This window comes from Leucoraja erinacea, chromosome 8 (assembly GCF_028641065.1).
Source record: "Leucoraja erinacea ecotype New England chromosome 8, Leri_hhj_1, whole genome shotgun sequence".
Lineage (NCBI taxonomy): Eukaryota > Metazoa > Chordata > Chondrichthyes > Rajiformes > Rajidae > Leucoraja > Leucoraja erinaceus.
In genome coordinates this window covers 41,847,624-41,864,230 of record NC_073384.1, presented here as the reverse complement: position 1 = coordinate 41,864,230, position 16,607 = coordinate 41,847,624, and the positions used below count along the sequence as shown (strand labels likewise).

The 16,607-nt window shown below is 45.7% G+C and overlaps 1 protein-coding gene across 1 annotated transcript in view; it reads right to left on the bottom strand.

The window, feature by feature from the left end:
- LOC129699618 (ALK tyrosine kinase receptor-like) overlaps nt 1–15,913 on the bottom strand; it is a 282,805-nt gene extending 266,892 nt beyond the window's left edge. The window contains exon 1 of the mRNA XM_055639578.1: nt 14,536–15,913. Coding sequence (XP_055495553.1) covers nt 14,536–15,184 — 649 coding nt within the window. The 5' untranslated portion in view covers nt 15,185–15,913. The remainder of the gene's footprint in view (nt 1–14,535) is intronic.
- Nucleotides 15,914–16,607: the final 694 nt, after the last annotated feature.

Sequence of the window (16,607 nt, the reverse complement as noted above, 5' to 3'; positions counted from 1 at the left end):
TGCGGAGATGGTAAAAGCATTAGATGAGGGTGGTGCTGTGGCTCAGCTGGGGAGATCTGCTGTCTCACAGCACCAAGGGCATGCATTCGATCCTGACTTCAGGTGCCCTCTGTGTGGAGTTTGCATGTTCTCCCTGTCACCACATGGGTTTCCTCCGGGTGCTCCGGTTTCCTCACATATCCCAAGACATGCGGGTTTGTAGGTTTGTTGGCCTCTGTGATTTGCCCTCCACTGTGTAAAGAGTAGATGTTAACTGAGGTAACATGGAACTGGTGTGAACGGGAGATTGATGGTTGGCACAGACTCGATGGGCAACAGGGCCTGTTACCATGCTTTATCTCTAAAACCATCTCTACATAATGTACAGACTCTCTATAGTCACAGCTCCAAATAACATCCATGTCAACAGTCCCAGCTACGCTGGCCTCTTTGTAGGGTACGTTGAACAATCCTTGTTCGAGACGTACAAGGGCCCCATCACCGACCTCTACCTCCGCTACATCGATGATTGCATTGGTGCTACCTCCTGCACCCACACACAACTGACTGACTTCATCCGCTTCACCATTAACTTCCATCTGGCACTCAAATATACCTGGACCATTTCCGACACTTCCCTACCATTCCTTGACCTCACTATCGCCATCGCAGGTGATAGACTTCTGACCGCCATCCACTATAAACCCACCGACTCCCATGGCTATCTGGACTACACGTCTTCCCACCCTGCCCCCTGTAAAGACTCCACCCCCTACTCCCAATTCCTCCGCCTACGCCGTATCTGCTCCCAGGATGAGACGTTCCACACCAGGGCATCGGAAATGTCCTCGTTCTTCAGGGAACGGGGATTCCCCTCCGCCGCCATAGATGAGAATTTGTTATCGAAAAACTGTTTGCTTCCAAGCAGATCAAAACATTTAGCTTTAAATGTGTGTTTCTTAAATGGCTTTGTAAACTTCATTTGTGTTATGTACCTCGACGGAAGGAAGCAAAGGAGAGGTTTCCTGGAACCTAAACAGAGATGCATGAATTAATAGGCCAAAACGTAAGCACATTGGGTAGAAAAGGAGTTGTTTATGCCATCTAGTGGTACCAAATCCTTTAGTGAGTTCCACATTTACACATGTCGGTTGTCAGTCCTCCTGGGAATATTCTCTTGCAAGCAGTTAGATTTCCACAAATCATAATGACCAAAAATGTTACTAATAGATAATAGGCCAATGGCATAGTGCACTGGTTTTCTTGTCTACATGATTAAGTAGCTATGTAATTCGTATTTTTCAAAATTTCTCTACAGAAAAATGGATTATGTCAGTGGCAATTACCGAAGATAATGGTGGAGTTTGAAGATGATAGAGTAAATTCTGGGTTATGGTCAGAAGAACATCTCCAGATCAACTCCATCCTTGGCACGTTATAATTCCACTTGAACGTTTTCCCAGTGGCCCATTTAATGTCCAGCAATTCATTGAACAGGGCAGTGAGCACCTCCATAGTGTGTATCACCCACGGATGGAGCAGAGCTTGTTAGAGTAGGTGCCACCCAGCCTGATCATACTACTAGGCACAAGGAACTGCAGATGCTGGTTTACAGAAGAAAAAAAGTCCTGGAGTAACTCAGCGGGTCAGGCAGCATCTCCGGAGAACACATACAGGTGATGTTTCTGGTCACGACCCTTCCTCAGACTTTATAAAATGCTGGAGTTTAATTAGAATATGAAAGTTCATGAATTATAAGAATAATTGGATATTTTTAAGGCAGAGATTGACAGATTCTTGATTAGTACGAGTTATGGGGAGAAGATCAGACATGATTGAATGGCGGAATGGACGATGGACTGAATGGTCTAATTCTGCTGCTATGACATGAAACAAAATGAAATACACAGTTGCTCCGTCCTTTGTCCTGGTCTTTTCTTGCATCCAGTCCACCCCCCCTCCCAACTATAGTCAGTAAAAGAAGGTTCCCAATGCAAAACATCACCCATCCATTTTCTCCAGAGATGCTGCCCGACCAGTTAGCTACAGTATCAATGATCTCTTGTAATGCTGTCTGATTGAAGCAGTGGAAAGAAAGCTGGAAAAGAGAGCTGGGAGCGGCTCTCTCTCTCTCTCTCTGGAATTGGTGACGTTTTGGGTCGAGACCCTTCTTCAGACAGTGGATACGTGAAACGGGGGAGGTTAATTTTTTTTAGAGATACAGCGTGGAAACAAGCCCTTTGGCCCACCAAGTCTGCGCCAACTAACGATCACCCATACACTAGTTCCATCCTACACACTCGGGGCAATTTACAGAAGCCAATTAACCTACAAACCTGCGCATCTTTGGAATGTGGAAGGAAACCAGAAAGCCCGGAAAAAACCTCCGCGGTCACAGGGAGAACGTAAAAAGACAGCGCCTGCAGTCAGGATCAAGCCCGTGTCTATGGTGCTGTAAGGCAGCAACTCTACTGCTGCGCCACTGTGCTGTCCTTATTGGCAGATGTGCAGAGTGACAAAAGCTTGAGATAAAAAGGAGACAAAAGGGTGTTAGATTAGGAAAAATGATGAGTGAAACATAAAGCCAGAGGGAGGGATATATGTAATAGGGGCCGAAAGGCCCCTACTAACCGAATAACCTGGGTTTGATCCCGACTACGGGTGCTGTCTGTACAGAGTTTGTCCCTGTGACCACTTGAATTTTCTCCAGGTGCTCCAGTTTCCACCCACATTCCAATTACATGCAGGTCTGTAGCTTAAATGGTTACAATAAATTGTCCCTAGTGTGTCGGATAAAGCTAGTGTATGGGTGATTGATGGTCAACATGGACTCAATGGACCGAAGGGCCTGTTTCCACGCTGTATCTCTAAATGAAACAAAATAGAAGTTCAAAACCAGCTTCTATAATTTAGTGAGTTAAATCCTAACCGCCTGTCCAGCAGCGACAATAAACAGTGTGTTCTGTAATTGAATATATTTCCACACAAATGTATTTACATATGCTCCCAACATCTAAACAGAAACAATTCATAATGAAGAAAGGAGACCTAAATCGAAACACGTCCTTTCACTTTGCAAGCAATTCCAGCAAATGTTTCCTTATTTCACATCTCAGCTGATTGCTGGGCATTCTTTCCTATTTGCGGTTTGCCATTCTGCGTTTTAGAATTTTAAAAGGGGTCCTTACAAAATAGAACTGCTGCAATAAACAATGTTGCAAAAGGCAGGAGTGTGATTTAAAGGAGTGGACCAGGCCTTAATCTCAAGCACCATTACTGATTTCATCACAAACGGCTCTCTGCCCTCTGCCTCCAACCTTATCGTTCACCAGCTCCGAACAGCCCGATTCTATCTTCTCCCCAAAATTCACAAACAGAACTGTCCTGGCAGACCCATTGGTACTGCTTGTTCATGTCCCACCAAATTAATTTCCACATACCTCGACTCCATCCTATTCCCCCCGGTCCAATCCCTCCCTACCCATGTCCAAGACACCTCACATGCTCTTCGTCTCCTCAATGACTTCCATTTTTCAGGCCCCCACTCCCTCATCTTTACCATGGATGTCCAGTCACTCTACACCTCCATCCCCCACCAGGAGGGTTTTAAAGCCCTCCATTTCTTCCTCGACTGCAGAACCAGCCAGTTTGATACTAATACTCTCCTCCACCTAGCAGAGCTGGTCCTTACCCACAACAACTTCTCCTTTGACTCCTCCCACTTCCTCCAAATCCAAGGCGTAGCTATAGGCTCTCACATGGGCCCTAGCTATGCCTGCCTCTTTGTTGGGTACGTCGAACAATCCCTGTTTTAGGCATACACTGGCCCTATCCCCAGACTCTACCTCCGCTTCATTAATGCTACCTCCTGCACCCAAGCAGAATTCACTGACTTCATCGACTTCACCACTAATTTCCATCTAGCACGCAAATTCACTTGGACCATCTTGGACATCTCCCTACCGTTTCCAGATCTCACCGTCTCCATCACAAGAAACAGACTGTTGACTGACATCTACTACAAACCTACTGACTCCCTAAGCTATCTTGACTACACTTCTTCCCACCCTGCTTCCTGTAAAGACTCTATCCCCAACTCCCAATTCTTCCGTCTACGCCGCATCTGCACCCAGGATGAGGTGTTCCATATCCGAGCATCGGAGATGTCCTCATTCTTTAGGAAACGGGAGTTCCCCTTTTCCATTATAGATAAGGCTCTCACTAGGGTCTCCTCGATTTCCCGCAGCTCTGCTCTTACTCCTCCTCCTCCCATTCGTAACAAGGACAGAGTCCCTTTGTCCTCACTTTCCATCCCATCCCATCAGCCGTTGTATATAATCCTCCAACATTTTCGCCAACTCCAACGTGATCCCACTACTGGCCACATCTTCCCATCTCCTTCCCTTTCTGCTTTCCGCAGATACCGTTCGCTCCAAAACTCCCTGGCCAACTCGTACCTTCCCACCTAAACCACTCCCTCCCCAGGTACTTTCCCCTGCAACCGCAACAGATGCAACATCTGTCCCTTTACCTCCCCCTCGACTCCGTCCAAGGACCCAAACACTCTTTCCAGGTGAGGCAGAGATTCACTTGCACCTCCTCCACCCTCATCTACTGTATCCGCTGTTCCAGGTGTCAACTTCTCTACATCGGCGAGACCAAGCGCAGGCTCGGCGAGTTTCACTGAACACCTCCGCTCAGTCCGTCTTAACCAACCTGATCTCCCGGTGGCTCTATACTTCAATTCCCCCTCCCATTCTCAATCTGACCTTTCTGTCCTGTGCCTCCTCCATTGTCAGAGTGAGGCCCAGTGCAAGTTGGAGCAACAGCACCTCATATTTCGCTTGGGTAGTTTACACCCCAGCGGTATGAACATTAACTTCTCTAATTTCAGATAGCCCTTGCCTTCTCTCTCCAACCCCTTCCCAGTTTTCCCTCCCGCCTACACTCTATCTTTGTCCTGCCCCCTCCCCTGACATCAGTCTGAAGAAGGGTCTCGACCTGAAACGTCGCCCATTCCTTCTCTCCAGAGATGCTGCCTCACCCGCTGAGTTAGTCCAGCATTTTGTGTCTACCTTCGACTTAAACCAGCATCTGTAATTCTTTCTTACACAGTGTGATTTAAAAGGCTGATTTATTCTAATCACCAGTTCAGTTTTCATCTGAAGCCAAAATTACTAGTGCTGCAGAAATTATCATGCTGCCACAAAAGCATCCTCACCTGCAGTAAATCCACAAGCTGAGGCCAAGATAAAGGCTGTGATAGATCATCACTATGCCATAGTCCTTTTGTTTCACACCCACATAAGGTTTGTGCCTCCCAACATTGTTCCCTACAAAAGTTGTTTATTGACCAGTTAGGCATTTTAGGGTGTACTGTGCTTGTGAAAGGGATTTTATAAATGTCAACACTTTTCATAGCAGAAACACAGGTGTATGATTGTCCAAGCCAAATTTAAGAAAGTCAGAGACCACCTTGAGATCTAAATATATATGGCTGATGAGATTAGTTAATCTTGGCATCATGTTTGGCACAGACAAAATGGGCTAAATGGCCTCTTCCTGTGCTGTACTCTTCTATGGTAGTTTTTAGTTTTAGTTTTAGAGATGTAGCACAATACCAGGCCCATCGGCCCTCCGAGTCTGCACCAACCAACGATCTCCCATACACTAGTTCTATCCTACACACTAGGAACAATTTGCAGAAGCCAAATAACCTACAAACCTGCACATCTTTGGAATGTGGGAGGAACCCGGAGCACCTGGAGAAAACCAATGTAGTCACAAAAGAACATACAAAACTCAGTGCAGACAAGCACCCATAGTCAGGATGGAACATGGGCTTCTACCACTGCACCACCGTGCCATCCACTGTGTTCTATGATTCCCAGATCTTACTGACACAAATGTGTGGTGCAACATAAATTAATGGAGTTGACTATGTGAAGGTGCATACAATGACAGACAATATCACTAACTCTATTTATTGCAGCACGGAACAAAAATTAAACCGGGCATTCTTTGAATGTTTATGGCTCAGAGGTGAACAGGGATACACTAGCAGCAGAGTGCACAGTCAATCCGTCCTTGGAGCTTTCAGTGCAGACAGCATATTAATTTGCTCCACTGCATTCTCAAGCACTTATAACTGCTGCAAGCCCCATCCCAACCTCTCCATGCTTGTACGCACTTCCAGATATTCCAGATAGTCATGAGCCAAGCACATTGCACAACACTCACCAACTTGCCCCCGTACTTTTGCCGGAGCAGATGATACAGAATCCCAAGGAGAAGGACAGGAGCCTCTTCATCAGCTGATTGCCATGGAATAAGATGCACTCACCGTAGTTTGGGTTATCATTCCCAAGCCAGCGCTTGCAAAGTCACCAGCAATGGGGCAGCATGATGGCACAGCTGTAGAGTTGCTGCCTTACTGCACCAGAGACCCGGGTTCGATCATGACGACGGGTGCTGTCTGTACGGAGTTTGTACATTCTCCGCGTGACTGCGTGTGTTTTCTCTGGATGTTCTGGCTTCCACTCACACTCGAAAGACGTGCTGGTTTGTAGGTTAATTGGCTTTGATAAAATTGTAAATTGTCCCTAATGTGTAGGATAGTGCTCGTGTACGGGGTGATCGCTGGTCGGCATGGCCTCGGTGGGCGGACGGGCTTGTTTCATGCTGTATATCTAAAGTCTAAAGTCAGTGGGGCAGGAATGATTGACAATGATGCTCCACCCACATTATATCCTTCGCACATCCCTTCCCCCCCCATCCTTGTTCTGCCATCTCATCTGCTTACAACTTTCATGCCTTACTTTGTACACTCTCTTATACACCTCCCTCCTACCCATTCCCCTCACTATAGATTCATCCTTTCTCCTGCCAGAGTGCCAAGTAAAGTGACATAGAAGGGAATGGGAAGGGAATGAAGCCAAGGCACTATTCCACAGGGTCAAACCTGCAAGCCTGCTGACACCAGAGTGTAGAGACAAAGAACTGCAGATGCTGGTCAATACACAAAAGGATACAAAGTGCTAGAGTAACTCAGTGGGTCAGGCAGAGTGTCTGGAGAACTTGGATAGGTGATGTTTTGTGTCGGTACGTCAGGTTTCAATGTGCAGGCATGCAAGTCAGAGACGAGTGGACACAAGAAGATGCCATTGCCAGCAGCTCTCTGTGCAATCAAGATTTGTAGGTTAATATGCAGAGGTTAGTATGATTAGAAGATGATACAGAGTGCTGGGGTAGCTCAGCTGGAGAGGCAGCATGGCAAGGGAACGTGGACAGGTGATCGAGACTGAAGATGGGTCCCGAACCAAAACGTCACTATCCACTTCCTCCAGAAATGCTGCCTGACCTGTTGAGTTACTCCAGCACTTTGAGTCCTGCCAGGTAAAACAATACACTCACTTCTGCTGCTCTCTCTGGTCAAGGACAATAAAACTAGACGCTATCAGCACTTTGAAAATAGTGGATATCAGTAATCTCTAACTTCAAGTAAACCCTGCATTCCCTCTCTCTCCATTCCTTCTCCACCCAAGTCACACCAGCTTCTTGTTCACCTAGCAAACAGCTAAATATGGCCCGTTTCTTTTATCATGGCTGATTTTTTGCATATCTTTCATTCATTAGTTCTGTGTCTCTCTACATCGCCAGTTATATCTCTAGTTTCCCTTTCCCCTTGGTCTGAAGAAAGATTTCGACCCGAAACGTCACCCATTTCCTCTCTGCAGAGCTGCTGCCTGTCCCGCTGAGTTACTCCAGCATTTTGTGTCTATCTTCAGTTTAAACCAGCATCTGCAGTTGCTTCCAACACACATCAGTAACCTCCTTGCACATAAGGTAAAATTAGATGTTACAAATATCTACAGCTCCAGACTGGAAATATCCCCACAGGTAACAGCCTATTGCCAGGCTAATCTTAAGAGCCACAGGCAGAGCAGTCTGTGCCCTGCTCTGATGCTGGTACAGGTAGCTATCATTTATGAAGATGTCTTCACTGAAGCACAGACATCACTGACACTTTCTTGCTGGGATCCTGGTAGGACAATTGCTTCCATGATACGTTGAATGATCTGGACTCATGCTAGGGGGAGCTTTCTCCCCATCTCATCATCCGTGTTCCAAATCTCCTTTTCTTCTGTATGCCATATGCTCAATTTCCTCAATGTACTTTACCCCAAGTGGTGTGCCTACCAATGCGCACAGAGTCAGTTGAAGATTCAAGACTAACTATTTAAGCATCCATCACAGGTCTCCCTCCTACCACAGCAACTTTAAAAACATGTTAGAGAACTCAACAACGTCGAATCACAGCAGCATAATTGAATCAATCACTAACCTGCAAGTTGCTATTGATTAAATTGAGTAAAACTGTGTGGCACAGTGGTGCAGCGGCAGAGACCCAGGTTCGATCCTGACTATGGGTAATGTCTGTACGCAGTATATACGTTCTCCCCATGATGTCTGAAGAAGGGTCTTGACCCGAAACGTCACCCATTCCTTCTCTCCAGAGATGCTGCCTGTCCCCCTGAGTTACTCCACCATTTTGTTTATACTTCCCCATGACCTCGTGGGTTTTCTGCCACAGTCCAAAGACGTACAGACTTGTAGATTAATCGGCTTTGGTTAAAAATTGTAAATTGTCCATAGTGTGTAGGATAGTGCTAGTGTACAGGGTGATCGCTGGTCGGCATGGACTTGTTGGGCCGAAGTGCCTGATTCCATTCTGTATCTCTAAAGTCTAAATTAAATATGGTTGATGGATGTTCCTTCTGAAATTGAATGTTCACTTTGCAAAGTTAAAAGATCGGAATGGGGATGGGCAGGAATGTGGTGTCAAAACAACATTGCCCATAGATTGATATAATGATCTGCCTACTTGGCTTTAGCTCATAATAATATCCTTATTAAGATTGGGTACAACACATACTATGCATGTGCTTTGGGTTCAATATTGGAACAAACCTGTCATGAAAACAACCAAGGGATACATACTTTTGAGCCATGTATTGGACAGTCGGAGCAATTCATGTTCAAAATGTTCACATTCAGCAATTACCAATGGCATGCAGACTGGATATTTGCTGTATAGTCATTTTTGTATGAATCAGAGCACCAAGGAGACTAAAGCAGCAGCATTACTAAGCCTACAACTACCAGTGGGATTGAAACATTATGAGCATTGAGCATCATAGAGAATCATCTGGAGTCATAGAGTCATACAGCAATGAAACGGGTCCTTTGGCCCAACTTGCCCAATCCACAGCAGTCCCACATGCCTGTATTAGGCTCACATCCTTCTAAACCTGTCCTTTGGTCTAAATGTTTCTTAATCATTGTAATAGTACCTGCCTCAACTACCACTGGCAGCTCATTCCATACACCCCCCACCCTTTATGTAAAAAAGTTACCCCTCAGGTTTCTATTAAAGGTTTCCCTACCTCGCCTTAAACCCATGTCCTCTGGCTCTCAATTCCCTGGCTCTGGGCAAGAGACTGTGTGAATACCCTCCCATGATTTTGTACACCTCCATATGATCACCCCTCATCCTCCTGCGCTCCAAGGAATAGAGTCCTAGCCTGCTCCAGCTCTCCCTAGAGCTCGGGCCATCTAGACCCGGCAAGGTGCACATACATTTTGTATCATCGGAAGAAATTAACCCATTGGGATGGTTTAGTGTACAGATACAGTGGCAATACCAACCATCAATCACCCATTCACACTAGTTCTATGTTGTCCCACTTTCTCATCATAGTATCCTAAAGGGTTACTTCATTAAGCAATGTCGTAAATCTTTGGGATGCGGCATTGCTTAGAATGCTGACATTATTTCTGATGTTTTATTTATGTTTAATCCGTTCTGATGTTGAGTCTGCACTTCCATAATATTCCTTGTTTGTTCACAGTTTCCTGCAACAAACAGATCGCTTTTCCCAACTCACAACTCAATATGAATCGAAGCAGGATCCTCACCTCAGCACAGCAAAGTGCAACTCACCCAGCAAGCAGAAGTGGAGGATAGCTTGACTCGATAACACAAGGTGCACAATTCACTGGTATACAAACAGGTTTCAAAAATTGAATAAAATGCCAAAGAAGAGTCCAGACCCAGAACGTCACCTGTCCGAGTCCAGAAATGCTGCCTAACCCGCTGAATTGCTCCAGCACTTTGAAATTTTTGATTTTGAATAAAATGCAACCTTCCCCTCTTTGTTTAACTTAGAAAGTCTCTATGTCCTTTGCATTATTCCTGCTCTTTGCATCAGTAATTTGACAATCCTAAATAAAACATAAATTAGCACCAATCACATTACAGTTTTGACAACTGATTCCATTTAATGAGGCTCTTAAAATGAAATGTCCAACCCTTCTTTTACGTGGTACATTTAGCGCATTCTTGAGTGACCATTGACCAGTGTAGGAAGGAACTGCAGATGCGGCTTTAAACTTTAAATTGGATAGGCATATAGATGAGAAGGGAATGGAGGGTTTTGGTATGAGTGCAGGCAGGTGGGACTAAGGGAAAAAAGTTGTTCGGCACGGACTTGTAGGGCCGAGATGGCCTGTTTCCGTGCTGTAATTGTTATATGTTATATGGTTATAAACTGAAGATAGAAAGTCTGAAAAGGGTCTCGTCACTATTCCTTCTCTCCAGAGATGCTATCTGTCCTCCTGAGTTACACCAGCATTTTGTGTCTATCTTTGACCATTGACTATTGGTGAATTAGAACTGTGAAACCATGCAACACAAAACATGATCCTTCGGCCCATTGAGACTGTGCTAGCCTTCAGAGAGAACCATCAATATCACTTAATTAAGGATGGAATACAAATGTTGCCACAACACTACAACAATATTTGTTAAGTGACCAGGTAAATGACATCCATGATGCAGTATTTCCCGAATATGCTGCTCCTTTGTTGAAAATTAGAGGGATCACAGAGAAAATGAATGACTGACTTTTTTTCAAGCTGAAGGCAATGCAATTATGACACACTCCGAGTTTAAATGGGGCTATGGGAAAGTGTATGAAAGGAAGGCAGTTAGGAGAGGTGAATTGTAATGAAGAGATAATATGTTGAAACTGCTGCCACACATGTTTGAAAGCACCAGATCAATGAAGCTCTTGGATAAGATCCACAATTTACACCAAGATCGCAACATAAGCAATGTTCATACTACGTACAAAAAAACATATATTGCCGATACAACCTCATGGCATAAGCAATAACCTTTCATTTTAAGTTGTTTTACTCAACATTTTTATGAAAACATTTAATGTGAAATGCAATATAGATTTTCCCCACACTTTCCTGTTTTCCTTTATACATCATTTTCAATCTCCATTCTTTTTTATGTATCAATGAAATCACCTTTCACGTATCAATACATGGTTAGGCTTAAAACAGTGATTTTTCTTTCAGCAAGACTTTATTCAGAATGTACAAAGATATAATTTAATTCCCTTTAACCTAATCTCAATTCTTGTCATCTTCGTGCATCTCTAATATTTTTTTCATCAGCCAAACACCTGTGCATCAAGAACTTGTCTCGAAGACAGTCCAAGTCATTTTAATTTCTTTACCTGCGTCTCTGCATTTGTTTTAATGTTCATCTTTTCTATTTCTCTTTCTGCACCTTATGATCTCTTCCTCATTCACTGGCTGTTAATCATTCTCTCCCTTGGAATATTCTTTATTCTGTTCATGCAGCTCTCAATTTCACAAATCTCTATCATTTTATCTCTCTTTAATTTCCTGTACTATTTCTCCCTTCTGCATCCTCTCTACTGCTTCCTTATTCTATCTCTTAAAAGCATTTTCAATCCAGAATTGCACTCTGTTTCTCTCTGGTTTACTCGCATGCTTCCTCGCACACTTTCCCCCCCAAACATAAACGTGTCCTTTCTCTCTCTCACATTGCTTACCATGTAACATTCTCTCATTCACTCCTAACATTTCCCACAATTGCTCCCTGCGTTGTTCTTGCTTGCTTCCATTAGTCATCTTTTATTGCAACATGAAATGGGTGGAACTCTGCCCAATTTTCACTGCCATTTCATTCCCAGTGGCGTGGCCGGTGATTATGGGCGTATGTACCTCAAACAAACCTGGTGATGTGATAAGCTCGCACACATTTCCATTCGCTGGGCACACAGAACATCTGTCTGAATGATGCCCCAGTTACGAGGGAAGTAGCTGATCTAAATGGCCAATGCAAATAGCTTCAATCCTTCACTTGTCAGTTGTCATTTCACTGTTCCCTTTATTTTTCTTCTATTGGCACTTTGGGTTCTCATAAACCTTCATGTTAATCATTTAAAATAAATGATTGCTAGCAGCCCATCTGGTCCTCTGCTGACATTGATATGACATTTGACTTGTCTGGAAAGAAGATTGACTGAGGAATGCTCGGCAATTCAAGCTGCTCGAGTATTATTCAGTGCCCAGTAGCAGGTTTTCAGAGGCCTGTACCAGTGGACACGATTAACATACCATGGTTTCATGCACAGTTACTGCAAACTGGGGCTCCTCTTCCCAACTGCAAGTGGGAGATCAGGCTCAATGACAACATCGTGATAACTGAATGACTGATTAACCATAATATTGGGTGCTGGCTCAGAACAACTCAATGGCAATTAAGCCAGGCATGAAAGGAAGGGATGTGGGGATGGTTGGCAGGCAGTGGACTGCACTTGGCACCAACCTTATCGTCAAGCCTTTGGCAATATTACCCACCAATGTCTATTTGGAACAGCCTTCACAGGCTCTGAACTGGATGCTGAGCCAAGTCATCTTCAGTAGGGCTATCTCCAGTTACAGAGCTGCATTTTGTTAGAACATTGCAATAATAGGCAGTGATTGCAAATAAAAAACCCAGGGATGACCCTGGGCATTTGCAGCTGGTCAGGCAGAACCTCTGGAAAGGGAAATGGAGGTAAAGTTTTGGGTGACTGGCCATTCATCAGAATGTACCATGAAGTGTTAACTCTGATTCTCTCTTTCTCTCTCTCTCTCTCTCTCTATGGATCCTGCCTCGTCTGCCATAAAGAAGAGCAAAATTTATCTGAGCTAAAAGAGAGACTTTTAACCCAAAGCTGGGCTCTATCTCTTTGCATGGTGCACTGCTAACCTACAGGGCTGATGTGGTGGAGTAACACTGACCAAACCCGGCCAAGAAAATCAGCAAACAATGGTTCAGCTGCAAGGCAAATCCATTACTTCCTCCAAGATCAGGACTAACTCCCTAGCCCCCTTTCCTTCGGTCTGGTCAGGTCTAGTCTGTCCCTCCTTTAACCTTTGGCTCTGAATCACCTGCATTATTTTTCCAGGCTTTCATAATGTGGACACCTAATGTTATGAGCCTCTTTAAATTTTCTTCAAGTCTTTAAATCTGACTTGATACCCAATGTTCCCAGTCCCGCCTCTATGTGTACGCTCTACGCACTTCCAAATTTGCACCTATACCAATTATTCTGAACTGAAAATTAAGTGTCAACACACGCTCCAGTCGAAAGGCCGTCAGTGCCCTTTCCTGGTCTGAACTGAACTACAACAATGAGAATATATTGGTTTCAATCAAGTTTTCTCAAATTCACGTTTTGTTCATCCCTCTGTAAATACTCTGCGCCTCTTCCTTCCCACTTTACCCATCTAAGGGGCAATTCAGAGGAAACATTCAGAGGGTCAAGCAGTAAGTGTGGAGGCGAAAGGTCACCAACTCGACAGACAGGCGCCTGGGTCAATTTCACTGCCTCGAATTGCTAATCAAATATGGCAAACCTGGTTTGACTCGCGGCTCAATTTAAATCTATGTTAGAGTCCGAAAGAGCTACGTACGTGTTGTGATACGCTATGATGTGTGGATTGGATTAAAATTACTCTCTTTTTCTAGGAAAACTCGGTCCAACTGAGAGTGGAAAGGGAGGGAGTAGTTATTCGCATTTCAGTAGCCCAGATGTCGGGATGCTTTTGATTTCTCAAAGGATCTCCCGGAAACAAGTGAGAACAGTGACCGGACCGCGGGTGCACGTTTTCAGGGGCACAGTTGCGTCATGTACAGACTTTTCCCTCCTGCGCTTTAATCCAGCCTCGCTGATTCAAGCAGGCAACTAGCCTATCATCAAACACTACTATCACCACCATCTCTCACCGTCCCCATACTCTCAGCGGCCGCGTAAAAAAAGGGCTGAATAGCGGTTAGAAATCTCCCCATCTATCTTTCCCTTAGACTTATTTGGTCTGTGAACCTGATTTTCATTCCCTGTATACGTCCATCGTTCAGCATGAATTTCTATCTCTCTCTCTCTCACACACACACAGAGGATTCATTTATTCGTGCACAGTTCTTCTCTTTCTCTCTGTGTCTCAGTGAGTGTTCTCTTCATTTATTCCTGCACAATTCCTACTCTCTCTCTCTCCCTCGCCGTTACTCAGTCGCCCCTGTTGTCAGTCTCCGCTTCCTACCTCTTCCACACGCGTACTCTGCCTAACTTTGTCACACACTTCGACTCTGCCTTCTGCTCCTTCCTGGCCCACCGCCCCTCTCACCTGCAAAGGAGATTTGAAGCCAAACCCGGGGTTCCGAGCTCCTGATAGCTGCCGAGATGATTTCCTCCCTCTTTGGGTATCTGGCCACTGTTCTCTTCTCGGGCATGAGCCTGATCCTCAGTCTGCCCTCGGTGGAAGCGGACCAGCGCAGAAACACTTGGGTCAGGTTGTAGATCAGGAGGGATGTGCCGGGGTCGCCACCGTGGCCGCAGCGGGCGGTATCCGCCCATCCCACCTCCAGCACTACCTGGTTGGGTTGCTTCTTGGATCTCCGCTTGGAGGGGGGCGGGGGAGGGGGAGAGGGCAAGTCCGGGAAGCTGTCGGCCCTCGCCGGTGGGTATCCCTCCTCCAGGGAAGAGCCCAGCACATCGCAGTCCAGCACCAGGCGGCAGTCGGCGTTCCTCGCCCGCCCGAAGAATTGTAACAGGTAGTTGCGGAAGAAAGGCGAGAAGGTGAAGTCCACCGCCAGCCCTTTACGCTTGAGGCGAGAGCTGTAGGTTTGCCCGATCTTGGCCGGCTTGTTGTGAGGGCGCCAGTCGGCCGCTCTGACCGCTCCTCCTCGGCGCTGGTACCTCTGGCGCTCCGGGGAAGAGGGTTGCCAGGCGGTGCACAGTAGCAGGGCACAGAGCAAGAAAGCCGCACTCCTCATTATTCCATGTGGCTGCAAGAGACGCAAGAAAACAGGGGAGAAAAATACATATAGATAGAGAGAGACACACACACAGAGTGGACAGACCAACGGAGAAACTCCGGCAGAGGCGACAATTTCTATTAATTCCAGAATATAAAATGCAATGCAAAGTAAAATTTCCTTGCAGTTGATATCAAAGCTTTGACTGGCGGCCGCTCAGTGGCCGTGCCTCCTGCACAGTGATCTTATCATTAATTCCTTGCCCGTGCCTGCTTCAGCAGATGGAGATGGATGTTGCCTCCCGAAATAATATATTCTTCCGTCCCTTTTACAATCCGCCCGTCTCTTGTTCCCGTTGGAAGTTACATTGGATCTCCCTCTCTCCTCTCCCTCTCTGCGTGCCCGTCCTGTTCTCTTCAGTTTGTCGTCTGTCCACTCCGTGTCTTGTTGCGGTGCCCTGCCCGTTGCTTCTGCACTCTCTCTCTTCCTCTGCGTGTGTGTGTGTGTGTGTGTGTGTGTGTACGTGAGTGTGCAAAAATATCACCAGAGAGTGTATCAGACTGCTGCATGCTTCTCCGACTCGAGCAGAAATAAATAAATCTCCCGCCCCCCTCCCCGCTTGTCTTTTTTAACTCTGCCCGTAACGTCAGCGCCCTCCCCAAAGACACACAGATACACATTCATACATACGGTGGTGAGTCAGATACTCTCTAGTCCGTCTCCAGAAACACCCTTCAACAACACTGTGTATCCTTTCCGTTTAAGCTGGCTCCATCACACCCGCGATGTACCTTCTCACCAAGTGTGAAGCCAAGTGTTATTCTGACTATTTTGGGTTTTTTTTTTCGTTTTGATGAAAAATTCATTAATAACCTTGTTCATGAATTCATCCACGTCTTTTAATTCGCGGCGAACGGAGGAAAGAGCGCAGTGGTGTGCGGTGAAATCCTATTTCACCTCTTTCAGATCAGCCGTTCAAAAATCAGACTGCCTCGGCAAATTGGACAGGTGGCAGATCTCGTTCATTCCGACGCGGGACTGCCATGTTAGAGGTTCCCCTGCCGCACACCACCGATACAAATATCTCCTTTCCTGCAAAGATCGGTCCACACCGTGTGGAGAGGGTTAGCAATCGGCCTCGTAGTCTGGAATGGTAACTGTTACTCCACCAACCCTACTCCCGCCTTCCGTTTCGCGTCATTCCATTCATCCCGGCAATGTAATATTTAGTCATAGTCCCTTCGGCCCAACTCGTCCATGCTGACCAAGAAGCCCCATCTAATTGGTCCCATTTGCCCGCGTTTGGCCCATATCCCTCACAATCTTTCCTATCCATGTATTTGCTCAAGTATCTATTACATCCTGTTATAGTACCTGCCTCGGCTACATCCTACAGCTGCTGGTTCCATATACCCAACACCTTCCCAGTGAAATAGTTGAG